We start from the raw sequence: 13,674 nt of genomic DNA, 5'->3' as shown, positions 1-13,674 counted from the left end.
TCTTTTAGATAAGGCAGTTTTGTAGAAGAAGGTGGCAGACATACATATAGAGAGACTGCTTCACACACACACACACACACACACACACACATGTATATGTATATATTGACACTGAAAGCATATATATATATATTATATATGTATGTATGTATGTATGTATTTAAATATATGTATTTATATATGTATATGTATAAATATATGTATATATATGTATATATATGTATATATATATATGTATATATATGTATATATTTTTATGTATATATACATGTGTATATATATATATATTATATATGTATGTATGTATGTATGTATGTATGTATGTATGTATGTATGTATTTAAATATATGTATTTATATATGTATATATATATATATATATATATATATATAATATATATATATATATATATATATATGTAGATACGTATATATATATACACACATATATGCATGTATACATGCATATACATACACACACTGTCTCTTTCTCTCATTCACTATCCCATTTTACTCTCCCTCTCTTCGACATTCACCTATGCATACTAGTCCTACTCTTTTACTCATTGTAGGGCAGATGTAAAAAAAAAAACAAAACAAAAAAAAAAACAAACAAACAAACAGTCAAGCAAAAATAAGTCCTGTAAATATTGAAATGGTAAATTGGTAGAGAATTTGTTCCAGCGCCCTCTCTCTCTCTCTCTCTCTCTCTTTCTCTCTCTCTCTCACACATACTTTGCTTTAAGTTCAAACCCTGACCAAGACAACCCTATCTTTCATTTTTTTCCAGGGTTGATAAGTAAAATAGCAGTCAAATACCAAGGAGAATTCTTCTCTCACTTTTTCTCTTGCCCTCCCCTCCTTCCTTTCTTAGTCCTCTCTCCATCCTCCTCCTTCCATCTCTCTCTCTCTCTCTCCGTCTCTTCTGAAATAGATTATGTTGTGCTGTATGCAAAAATTGTGTTGGGGGTCCCTTACAACAGTGAATCTCAACTGGAGTTCTTATGACCCTTGGGAGTCCATATGATCCTTATGGATCCATGTGCCCTTTTTGTGTGTTACCAGCATTGCCTTACTGGCACGTGAAAAAAACATTCGAGCGAGGTTGTTGCCAGTGCCACTGAACAGGCTCCTGTGCAAGGTGGTACATAAAAAAGAAACACAACAAACTGATTTGCCACAGGACCCATCAAAAGTCATTGGAAAGACAGAAGAGAGTGTGTAGTCCAGTCATGGACAAATTGTAGCCAGTGGGTCTTTCTGAATGGCATACTAACAAAAATTACCTTGAATTGCATTTCAGTGGTGTAGCCCACCTGATGATAAGCCATTTCTCATGTAGCTTGCTTCTTAAGAAAAAGTTTTCTCACATCTGTTCAAATGTTTTGCCATTCCAGTGAATTTTCTAACAAGAAAATATGATTAATTTTCATATCTATATTATGTTGAGCTCCCAATCATGAGGTAGTGAGTTCAATTCCTGGATAGGGCTGTGTGTTGTGTTCTTGAGCGAGACACTTTATTTCACGTTGCTCCAGTTCACTCATCTGCAGACATGAGTTGTAACATCACTGGTGCCCCAAACTGGTTTGGCCTTTGCCTTTCTCTTGGATAACATTGGTGGCATGGAGAGGGGAGCTGGCATGCATGGGCATTTGCTGATCTTCCACAAACAACCTTACCCGGACTTGTACCTCAGAGGGTAACTTTCTAGGTGCAATCCCATTGTCATTCATGACCAAAAGGGGTTTAATTATTTATTATTTATCGGTATTTAGAGTTTTTTTGCAATTGGTTTTGTCAGGCGCAAGATGGGGATGTCCCCATGACCTTTGCACATCTTTGAAAACCAGTGAGAATGATGTGGTTAATGCTTTTAAATGCTTTTAATAATAACCTGTCTGAGATTACTCTTCATTCTATAATATAAATATCCTGTTTTTTTTTTTTCTTTTTAAGTGATCAAAATTAAAATCTTTCCTCAAAATTCCATGTTACGTTTCAAACACTAGCTTAATGATAATAAAATTATTTTAAAAAATATAATTATTTTTGCAAATTAATTGAAACAAAAGAATTGTGTATTTCAACAGAAATTTGATAACAAAAGAATTAATTCTTTTCTGTGTTTACTGATTTGGTTTTGTCAAGAGCTTTGAGTCTTCTCTATTGTGTTTGTCACTCTGCTTTGCTTTTATTATAAAAAAAAAAAATTCCTAGAAGAGTGTATGAAATAATTCTATATTAAGAATACTGTATTGTATAGCTTTGTTATAAAATCATTGCCAAATGTACACCAATGGATAATTCAATCTTGATTGCTATAGATATAAGCTTGGCTGTCACCTGCAAGTGAGCATGATTTGGTAGGTTGTACCATGTTTTTACTAAGTATTTTAGGTTCTTGTGTAGCTGTGTACAAACACAGACTTCCTTACAGTCCTTACTTCCCCAGCTTTTGACTCAGTTGAAAAATGATGTGAAAGCTGGAGGTTGGGTGGATTGTATCAACAGTTGGCACTCATTTACGGCTGTGTAGACTGGAGCAGTGTGAAATGATCTTCCTTGCTCACTACTGGATCCAGAAACTGAACTCATAACCTTATGATCACGAGCCCAAAACACCTGACCACTATGGCACGTGTCTTCACCCCTGATGTACAGTAATACCTCGCCATGTCGCGGTTCACCTATCACACACTCAGTACATCACGGTTCACCTATCATGCACTCAATACATCACAGTTCACCTATCGTGCATTTAGTACATTATGGTTCACCTATCGTGCACTTAGTACATCGTGGTTCACCTGTCACACACTCAGTACATCACGGCTCACCTATTGCACACCTAGTACATAGCAATTCACCTATCGCACACTCAGTACATCGTGGTTCACCTATCATGCACTCAATACATCACAGTTCACCTATTGCACACTCAGTACATTATGGTTCACCTGTCACACAGTACATCACGGTTCACCTATTGCGCACCCAGTACATCACAGTTCACCTATCACGTACTCAGTACATTATGGCTCACCTTTATCGCAACCTCAGTACCTTGTGGATTTTTCTGGCTAATATATGTAAATTTATATTGTAGACTCCTCAGTATATCCGGGTTTCTGCAGCCGATAGGTATCTATATTTTTTTAGATTTTAATTATTTCTGTGGTAAAATAAGCATTTTCATGCCTAAAAATTAAATTAATAAGTAAAGATAGATTACAGTACTGCACTGTATAACACATTAATTAAAATATATTAAAAGAAAATATGTAGGCGCAGGAGTGGCTGTGTGGTAAGTAGCTTGCTAACCAACCACATGGTTCCGGGTTCAGTCCCACTGCGTGGCATCTTGGGCAAGTGTCTTCTGCTATAGCCCTGGGCCAACCAATGCCTTGTGAGTGGATTTGGTAGATGGAAACTGAAAGAAGCCTGTCGTATATATGTATATATATATATATATATGTGTGTGTTTGTGTGTCTGTGTTTGTCCCCCTAGCATTGCTTGACAACTGATGCTGTTGTGTTTACGTCCCCGTAACTTAGCGGTTCGGCAAAAGAGACCGATAGAATAAGTACTGTGCTCGACTAAAGGCGGTGCTCCAGCATGGCTGCAGTCAAATGACTGAAACAAGTAAAAGAGTAAAGTGTACCGTAGATGAATAAACAAAGAATTGCACATACTGCATGGAAAACAAAACTCGGGAGATGAGTGTGTGGTGTTGTTTTGCATTTAGAATGAAATAAATATATACAAATTATAAAAATGATTAAAAATATGTACAGTATAGTACTGTTTCTACTTTGCGAATTTCCCCTCTCATGCATGGGGATTTGGAATGTAACACTCGCGATAGTTGAGTGATTACTGTATAAACATTGATCAAGAGATCATGTGTTCGTACAGCAGCACTAAAGCCACTAAATGAGATCCATTTGTTATCATCATTTAGTTTTATTCCTATGCATCTTTTATCTTTTATCCTTTACTTGTTTCTCATTAAACTGTGGCCATGCTGGAACATTGCTTTGAAGGGGGGTTTTTTTGTCGAATGATCTGATCCCAGTACTTATTTTTTTTAGCGTGACACTTATTTGTTTGGTCTCTTTTGCTGAACCACTAAGTTATGGGGATGTAAACACACCAACACTGGTTGTCAAACGATGGGGAGGACTAACACAGACAGACACATGCACACACATATATAACTGACAGGCTTCTTTTAGTTTCTGTCTACCAAATCCACTCTCAAGGCTTTGGTTGACCCAAGGTTATCATAGTAAAAGCACTTGTTCAAGGTGCCATGCAGTGGGACTGAACTCAGAACCATGTGGTTGGTAAGCAAGCTTCTTATCACACAGCTATGCCTGTATAAAAAAAATATTGAATCCATAACAGGTGGTTGGTTTATTGTTGAAAGCATTGTCATTCTGTAATGTATTGAGTGCATAAGAATATGGTTAAGTCCACCGCTCTGTGAACATTGGTTATCCCTGGAACTCATTAAAGGAGCCTCTTCAGTCATGAATGACCATGGGATTGCACCTAGAAAGTTCGGATTCTTTCGGTTTGAATGGCAGTTTTTTCTAGCAGTGTCATATGAAATTGCCACACATAATTATGATCCTAATATCGATCTATTGCATTTCAATCTGTTTTAGGATTAGGGTTAGGGGTGGGGTGAAGGGTATATTTTTTTCTTCACAAATGTAAATAAACCCAATCTGTTTCTTAAACGAGGGACATGTTCATATGGCACAGAATGTTATTTACTTCAATACACGTCACTGATTGGCTGAAATTGCAGAAATTGAAGAAAAAAACAACAAATATCTTACAAACTATAGAATTTTCTCAATAAAGCCAAGAGAAAATGATGTTTTATAAACACATTCTACCAGTATATGAAGTTTAAAATTTTTTAGTTACCTAGAAATTATGATAAAAACTGCCGTTCAAACGGAAAAGACCCGAAAGTTCCCTTCCAAGGCACAAGTCCAGGCATACCAGCCTCCCATCTCTATGTCACCAATGTCATCCAAGGGAAAGGCAAAGGCCAATGCAGCTTGCCACCAGTGACACCACAGTTCATTACTACTGGAGCTATGTGATCTAAAGTGTTTTGCTCAGCTGGTAGGGTAATATCCATAGCTTCAGTTGGTCTTACTTGGTGATCAACCTGGAACTTGTGCTGGTGGTTGCTTCTGGTAGGAGCTCCTGGAAGGTGTATCTGAGGGCTCTCTACCCATGGCCCATCACAGAAATAATGTGCTGTAAAGATAGATGAACAGGTAGAAAATTACACAGCTGCACATGGGCTCTTATAGAGCTAATGATGTTGACATATTACAATGTACTATACCACACTATGGTATAGTACATTGTAATACTAACAGCTAGGTAATATAGTACATTGTAATACTAACAGCTTGGTAATATAGTACAATGTAATACTAACGACTTGGTAATATAATAGATTGTAATACTAACAGCTTGGTAATCTGGGACATAGAACACAGTACTAACGACAAGACTTTATCCATCCATCCATCCATCCATCCATCCATTTTCCCATGATGTGACAGCTTTTATTGGAGCACTTTGAGTGGATGCTCTTCCTGTCACTAACCTCTCCTTTGTGAAGGTGGAGTGTGAGTGGAGCATGTTTTATTTGAAAAATAGAAGTAGATAGAATGGTGTGCATTGCTTAGAAGAACATGATGGCTGTCGTAAGATTTGAACTCACGACCATATTGTCAGTTGTTCAGCATCTTAACCCTACACATTTGTATTATAACTTCAGAATACAAGCCACCGAGGAACCTTTATATAGTCATTCAAAATTTCAGCCAAATTTCCTTTAAAATCATTACGTATAATCTTTTAAAAAGCGGAGGGCATTATAGATAAGGAAGTCTGAGATAAACTGTTTGAAAAACTCTCGTTATTACATATGTAAGACTCTATGATAATTAATTAATATACATAAGCTCATGTATTTTATTTTCTCTTTTTTTTTCTTTCTCCCAGGTGGTTTTGAGATTGCATGATGGCAGAAAAAGATGGCTGTGGAATAAGATACTGGTCGAAAATATGGACTCGAGTAGTTGAAGAGAAATCAATACCAGCTGATGAATTAATGAATGATGTTACCAAATCTTACCTACTTTCTGATAGTAATGGCGCTCACTGTCAACCGTGTGGTGGCAACCATGAGAAAGAATATGACCGTTGCCTTCATTGCGAAGAACTTCTGCAACTAACCATAATCCATGTTCTTCTTTTGAGAGCTGAATCTGAAGAAGAGATTAATAAGTTAATATATCTGCTTGCCGCTGATTACAACATATTTCAAAAGCTGGTATGTATTGGTCACTGATTCTAGGTTTATTGTAACTTTTACCTTCTGAGTTCAAATCCTGCCAAAATAGACTTTCCTTTCCATTGTTCTCGGGGTTGATGAAATAAAGTACCAGTGAAGTTCCAGGGAGTGAAGGATGCTGGGCCCAGTGGCTAGAGTATTGCACTCATGATCATAAGATTGTTGTTTCAATCCCCAAACTGGGCAGTGTGTTATATTTGTGAGAAAGATACTTTATTTCATGTTTCACATTTCTCCCGTCCCCTCATCATTCATCATCATTGTTCGACCGTGGGTGAGACAATGGAATTTACCATGCTACGCCAGACTTCATGGTCCATCATGGCATTACGGAGGTCCTGTTGCTGGATGCCTGTATCCCTGGAGATTGCATCTGGGTAGGAGAGTGTGCGCCCTCTGGTATTGCGAGTAGATGGCTTCCAGAGGAGGAGAGTAGAAATTACCTCTTTTTCAGCTCTACAACAATGTCCAGCAAACTGGACTCTCTTACCTTTCACAAGAGATGACACAGGTGGTAGTTTCCCATATATTTGCATTTTGGTTGGATGGCGCTTCCACGAGAGATTTTGAGCTCTCATAAGGAGGCGAGTGTAGGTTCCATCCAACCACCTCTCAAGCTTCTTTGATAATGTCCAGGTTTCTGAGCCATATAGTAGAATTGGTTTGACTGTGGCTTTGAAGATTTCAAGTTTGAAGTCTCTACTTAGATTTGATGACCAGTTGTAAATGAATAATATTGTGATGGGCTGAAACCCCACTAAGGGGATGTGTTGTGATCTTGACCACTTATACTCAATGGAAACTGGGGAACCAGCTGTTGGTTCTTTCTAGTATATTCCTTTTGTCCTTGTGACTGTTGATGATACTATTATGACAAAACTCCATTCCCTTTCTTTTATTTCCCTCCTGTTAACTTTATCCTGAAGGAGGACCTAGTCTGAAACATCGGATATTCCCTTCACCATAGCAAGTTGACAATTTCACTGTGTTCTTTCTGTTGCATTCTTCAAAAAATTATAAACACAAGTGTGTGTGTGTGTGTGTGTGTGTGTGTGTGTGTGTCGTCGCAGGAGTGGCTGTGTGGTAAGAAGTTTGCTTCCCAACCACATGGTTCTGGGTTCAGTCCCACTGTGTGGCACCTGCTGTTATGTCCTGTTATTATTATTTTTATTGTATTTATATTTGTCTAACATCGTCTGTTTTTCTGTCCTTCTTTTCGTATACATTCGATGCTTTCTTCCAAGGAATCTAATGCTCTTAGCTTAGTTTTTCACTGGGGCTGGCCAGATTGGAGCAATCTCAAGATTAATCAGCTGAAATTGCGAGAATGATCTGGTTCTTGACTGAGGATAGAAAGCTTCGAATGATCCATCCTCGTCTTTTTGTATTGTCTATCTGGATGTTTTGTTGTCCCTTTGTATCACCTAGTTGTCCGGATGTTTTGTGTTCTTGTCCCATTTTGTATTTTACACACACACACACACACCACACACACACACACACACACACATATATATATATATCACCATCACCATCACGTGACCGACCAGTCCATCAGATGTAGTTACACATCGTTGGTCACAATGCGTTCGCATTGTTTTAGCCTTCAAATGACGCCACCCCGCTGGCTAAGCGAACAGGCCATATATATATATATATATATATATATATAATATATATATATATATATATATATATATGATGGGCATCTTTCAGTTTCTGTCTACCAAACCCACTCACAAGGCTTTGGTTGGCCTGTGGCTATAGTAGAAGACACTTGCCCAAAGTTTCATGCATTGGGACTGAACCCAGAACCATGTGGTTGGGAAGCAAGCTACTTACCACACAGTTGCACAGTCTGTGAAAATTGCTTGATATAGTTAGTTGTTAAGTATAAAAGGGATTTTCAAAAAAAAATTATTTAAAAAAAAAAGTGTTATAAAATCTTTTGTCAGTATGTTACTAACCTTTTCGGAAGAAGTTTTTTTCCCTAGTGTGTATGAACGCTTTCAATTAGTCTTTTCAAATACCACGTGCTCTTATATCTGCATATGGTAGGAGACATTGCTGCAAGAGGACACACACTGATGTTGAACCTGGATCCACATGTTTCCAAGCAAACTCCTCAATTACACAAGTATGCCTCCACCTTTACAGATATGTGTATAATACATCAAACATAGATATGAAATACGCATCTTATTGATTTCTTACTTTGACTGAACATCACACATTTTCAGGGAAAACGAAGCTGCTCTGAGTCAAATCAATTCCTGCATGTAACTGTTGCTCCTGATAGATGTAACCCTGGAGGTTGAAAGTCAAAATTAACTCCCAATTATATTCTGAAGTCAGAAAGTTTGTAGACAAAATAAAATTCTACAATACATTCATAGATATCATATATCATAAAAATGATATTAGTTTAAAATATTTTTATGATATACAGAATACTAAGAACATTATTATTGTTATTGTTGTTGTTGTTGTTGCAGTTATGACTAGCGATAATGTATTTACAACAAAGGGCAAAAACCAAATAGATCATAGAAATCAATCACATTTCCATTAATGATTTGTATAGATAGATCAAAGGCTTTAATGAAAAATGGTTTGGGGAAGATGAAGATATTAGGCTAGGAATTTGGGATCAAAAAGATGTGAAATCTTATGAAAACTGGTGGGAAAAATTGTGGAGGAGGAGAGAGAGAAAGAGAGAGCGAGAGAAAGAGAGAGAGAGAGAGAGAGGGATGTATAAAGTTACAAGATGAGCAAGTAACAAGATCAGTAGACAGACCCCTACCCCTAAGCACTTTGAGAGTATAGAGCTGGAAGAGATAAAAGATAACAGGAGAGTTTAGACAAGAATTCTTAAGGAGATTGGAACTAGTGATTGTTAATCTTGTTACTGTTGCAGCTTTTGTTGTTGTTCAACGGCTATATGCATGTGCATGCATGCACACACACACACACACACACACCACACACACACACACACACACACTCACACGCACATAAACACACACACACGTACAAGTATATGTACGTATGATGTATATTTGTATGTATGCAAGTATATATATGTATGTGCATATCCCTGTGTGTGTGTGTGTGTGTATATACATGCATGCATGTGTATGTGTGTTTATCTATGTATGTATGTATGTATGTATGTATGTGTGTTTGTATGTACATACATACATACCTATGTGTGTATGTATTGAGAAATAATTATCATTTTACTTCTATTCTTCCATGTTGGCATGGGTTGGATGAATTTTCTAATAAGTCTTTTATTGCTGGATGCTCTTCCTATCACCAACCATTTCACTCACATCTTATGACATGGTGTGCCCTTTCAAGAACCAGGATACTGGAGCATCAAACTCAGAACAGAATGTTCCTTGCAGCCACTGCGTCCAAGACGACCTGCGTTCTTGCGGCCTCATTGGTCGCCTGGGAGCCTGCAGATGACTTGGACAACCCTTTTCATGAATGGCAGGGCTTTCACAGCTTGTGAATATGGCTGGTTGTCAAAGACTGGTGAATGATACTCACTCTCACTGGCAGGCTCATGCCATCTGGTAGAATTGATGACTGTTGTGGTGAACTGGCAGAATTTTTACTGTATCATCATCATCATCTTCATCATCATCATCATCAATCATCATTTGATGTTTGTTGTCCTTGCTGGTATGGGTTGGATGGTTTGACTGGGCTGGCATGCTGGAAAGCTGCACCAGGCTCCAGTCTGATTTGGTATGGTTTTCTACAGCTGTATGCCCTTCCTAATGCCAACCACTCTGCGAGTATGATGGGTGCTTTTATGTGCCACCAGCACAGGTGCCAATTTGTGTGACACCGGTATCTGCCATGACTGCGATTTTGCTCAGCTTGGTAGGTCTTCTTCTCAAACACAACATAATGCCAAAGGTCTTGGTCATTGCCTCCATAAGGCCCAACCCTCAAAAGGAACTCAGCCACTTTGCCTCCGTGATACCTAACACTCGAAAGGGACTCAGTCACTTTGCCTCCATGAGGCCCAATGCTTGGAAGGAACTCAGCCACTTTGCCTCTGTGAGGCCCAACGTTCAAAGGTCGATTTTGTTTTATGTACCACCAACATGGGTGCAATTAGCTTCATGGGTCATCTCAAGCAAGGACCAAAATGCTTCGTGGCATTTCTTCTGACTTAATGTTCTGAGTTCAAATGCACCCAAGGTCAACTTTGTCCTTCATCCTTGTGATAAAATAAGTACCATTTGAGCACTTGTGCTTGGCAGGGCAATTTCCTGGGCCTGAAGTCTCCAGATTAAATGAAACATTTCAAAAGCAACTGTATCTCATAATAGAAAAAAACTAACATGCAATTCTTCTGTCACAAGTGGAGATCTTTCTCTCTCTCTCTTGAGTAATTTTAAGCCATTAACTATTAACACTAGCCCTTAAGTTTTAGCCTACATACACTCCATTTGGCACTATCTGAGCCACTTATCTCACTGTACCATGAATAAGTTTATTATGGCTCTATCATGCCAACTCCAATGGCCACACTCTTCTCCGAAATGTATAGTTTATTCCAGCCATCTGTCTCTTTGTCTGTCCGTCCGTCTGTCCCTCTGTCCATCTCTCCACCCATAGTTTATTATTAAACTAGCTTAAAAGCTGTGCTCCATATGGATTTTTAAGCTAGCTCCTGTGGCAAGCTAATTAGGCCTGTGACCCAAAGCTAAAGAGAGCAATAAGAACAAAGCATTTATTGGCACCCTACCAATATGGTATTCCTTTAAATTCAGTTTAAATGAAAAACTTGTAAGTTCACAAATTTTTGGAGTTCTTTTAAAATTTGAATTTTCAACTATTACCGTGTAACAAATTCTTATCCAGGTCTGATCTCAATGCAGGATGTTTGAGAACCAAATGAAGGGCAGATTTTCAATCCCGGTATCATCCTGATTCCAAAATAGTGTAATATGTCTACGTAGAGCAAATGTAGATTGAGATGCATGGGTCCCGGACGGACAGACAGAATTTTGTGTTTATTATTATAGATTTCATTGTGCTGCCCTTCAGTGTTGTTTTTATGCTGACACTGAGAGTGTGTGTCATCATACTTGTTATTTGATCATGGTCCCTTGGTGTTTGAATGGGATTAGCCCATCACTTCCAGCACTCAATGGAGCCTTTTTTGTTTCCCTTTTCTTTTTACAGTGAAAGTAAAGATGAGTGGTCTACCTCGTTCAGCTTTGATGGGACAAAATATTTTTAGATGTAGTATTCATTGTCACATGTAAGTTTGAAGAGAAGTCATAACTTATTGGAATCTGCATTATGGAACATGGCAAAACTCTTGCGAAACATTTTATGCTCTTTTACTGCCAAATCAATATTGATTGATGATCATAGGGATGCTACAACTATTCTCCCTTTAAAATATTTGTGTTTCTTTAACACTTTCGTTACCAACCCAGCTGAAACCACCTCTGGCTCTGTAGTACAAATGTCTTGTTTTCATAAGTTTTGAACTGAAATTTTCCACCAAACCTTAGTCACAATTTATATTCCTAACACTAGCTGAATGATAACTAGGTTATTTTACCAAATTCTTTGTTATATTTAAAATCAATTAAAAGAAACACAGAGCATCTCAACAGAGATTTGGTAACAAAAGGGTTAAAATATTTAATAGAGAAACAATTCTTAAACCCTTCAATACCAACCTGGCTGAAGCCACCTCTGGCTCTGTAGTACAAATGTCTTATTTTTATAAGTTTTGAATTAAAATCTTCCACCAAACCATAGTCACAATTTATGTTCCTAACACTAGCTGAATGATAACTAAGTTATTTTACTAAATTTTTTGTTCAATATTTCAGACCCATCGCTTACTTGCCTCATCCGCATATATCTCTCATGTTGCGAGCAAAGTTTTGGTTTCTCTCATTTCTCTGAATCCATCCAAGGTAAGACGATATATCTGAACATGTTCCATGTAGGTGCTTTTCTTCTTTTTACTTAGATATTAACATTAGAGGATAAAATATTGAACTGATCACAAACCATGATGTTCATTTTTTTTTTAGACAAACAAAACCAAGAAAAAAGAAGAAATTACAGTCAACTCACATGTCTACTATCTATTTGTCTGTCTGTCTATCTGTCTGTCTATCTATCTATCTGCCTACGTACCTACCTACCTGCCTGCTTGCCTACCTACCTTCCTACCTACCTATCCATCCATCCATCTGTCTATCCATCCATCTGTCCAATTATCTATCCAACTATCTATCCAACTATCTATCTATCTATCTATCTATCTATCTATCTATCTATCTATCTATCTATCTATCTATCTATCTATCTATCTATCTATCTATCTGTGTAAACACACACACATGCACACCCACCCACCCACATACACACACACATTCCATCCAGCCCATACCAGCATGAAAAAAAAGATGTTGAATGATGATGATGATGATACACACACACACACACACACACACACACATGCATACATACGAGGAGGTACCCAAAAGTAACTAGAAACGTAGTTGAGGCTTCTGTTGCTAGAAGCCACTTGATGCAACCCTCAGGCATCAGCCTGCTGACCAGTGTTGTCAACTACACTCATACTGCAATGTGGTGCGTCTTTGTTTTGCAGGGCTTCTCCCCTGCTTGCTAATGTTTGTGATGGCTGAAATGAAGGAACAGCATGCTTCTGTGAAAATCTGCTTTCCGTTGGGGAAAAAGGCAGCCAAAATAGTTGTCATGCTTCAAACAGCTTACAAGGATGCTGCCATGAGCAAAACACAAGTTTACAAGTCGTTTTTCATGCTTTGCGAATGGTCACTTATCACTTAAAGACCAACCTTGTTCAGGACGACCATCGACCTCCTGAATGAATGAAAACATCACAAAAATTCATGAATTGATCTTGGAGGACCATCACCAAACAACTGACGAACTTGTTGATATGACTGGTGTGTCCTAGAGCTCCTGCCGATGAATTTTGAGCAAGGAATTGCGAATGAAAAGAATTGCAGCAAAATTTGTGCCTTGCCTCCTCACGGAAGATCAAAAGCAGTCATGACTGAGTATGTGTCATGAACTGACAGAACAGTTAGATATTGATCAGGACCGTTTTTCGAAGGTCCAACTATGGTGATGAAAGCTGGGGCTATGGAATTTGCAGATGTGGAAGAGGTGAAGGAGAAAAAACTACAGAGGCATTAAAAGGCATCACTTCACAAGAGTTTCAGGATTGTTTTAACAAG

General features: G+C 38.0%; 1 protein-coding gene across 4 annotated transcripts in view; it reads left to right on the top strand.

Annotated features, from left to right (window-relative positions):
- LOC115220903 overlaps window positions 1-13,674 on the top strand; it is a 64,246-nt gene that overhangs the window by 27,099 nt on the left and 23,473 nt on the right. For 3 of the 4 annotated variants that reach the window (XM_036510482.1, XM_029791103.2, XM_036510480.1), the window contains 2 exons: window positions 6,043-6,373; window positions 12,271-12,357. In XM_036510482.1, the coding sequence (XP_036366375.1) occupies window positions 6,059-6,373; window positions 12,271-12,357 (402 nt within the window). In that variant the 5' untranslated portion in view covers window positions 6,043-6,058. Of the gene's footprint in view, window positions 1-3,108; window positions 3,144-6,042; window positions 6,374-12,270; window positions 12,358-13,674 lie in introns of all 4 variants that reach the window. The other variant, XM_036510481.1, reaches the window with a different exon arrangement.

The sequence above is a fragment of the Octopus sinensis genome, linkage group LG17, assembly GCF_006345805.1.
Source record: "Octopus sinensis linkage group LG17, ASM634580v1, whole genome shotgun sequence".
NCBI classification, from domain to species: domain Eukaryota; kingdom Metazoa; phylum Mollusca; class Cephalopoda; order Octopoda; family Octopodidae; genus Octopus; species Octopus sinensis.
The sequence above is the reverse complement of the archived record's forward strand: the minus strand, read 5'-3'. Positions and strand labels throughout refer to the sequence as shown.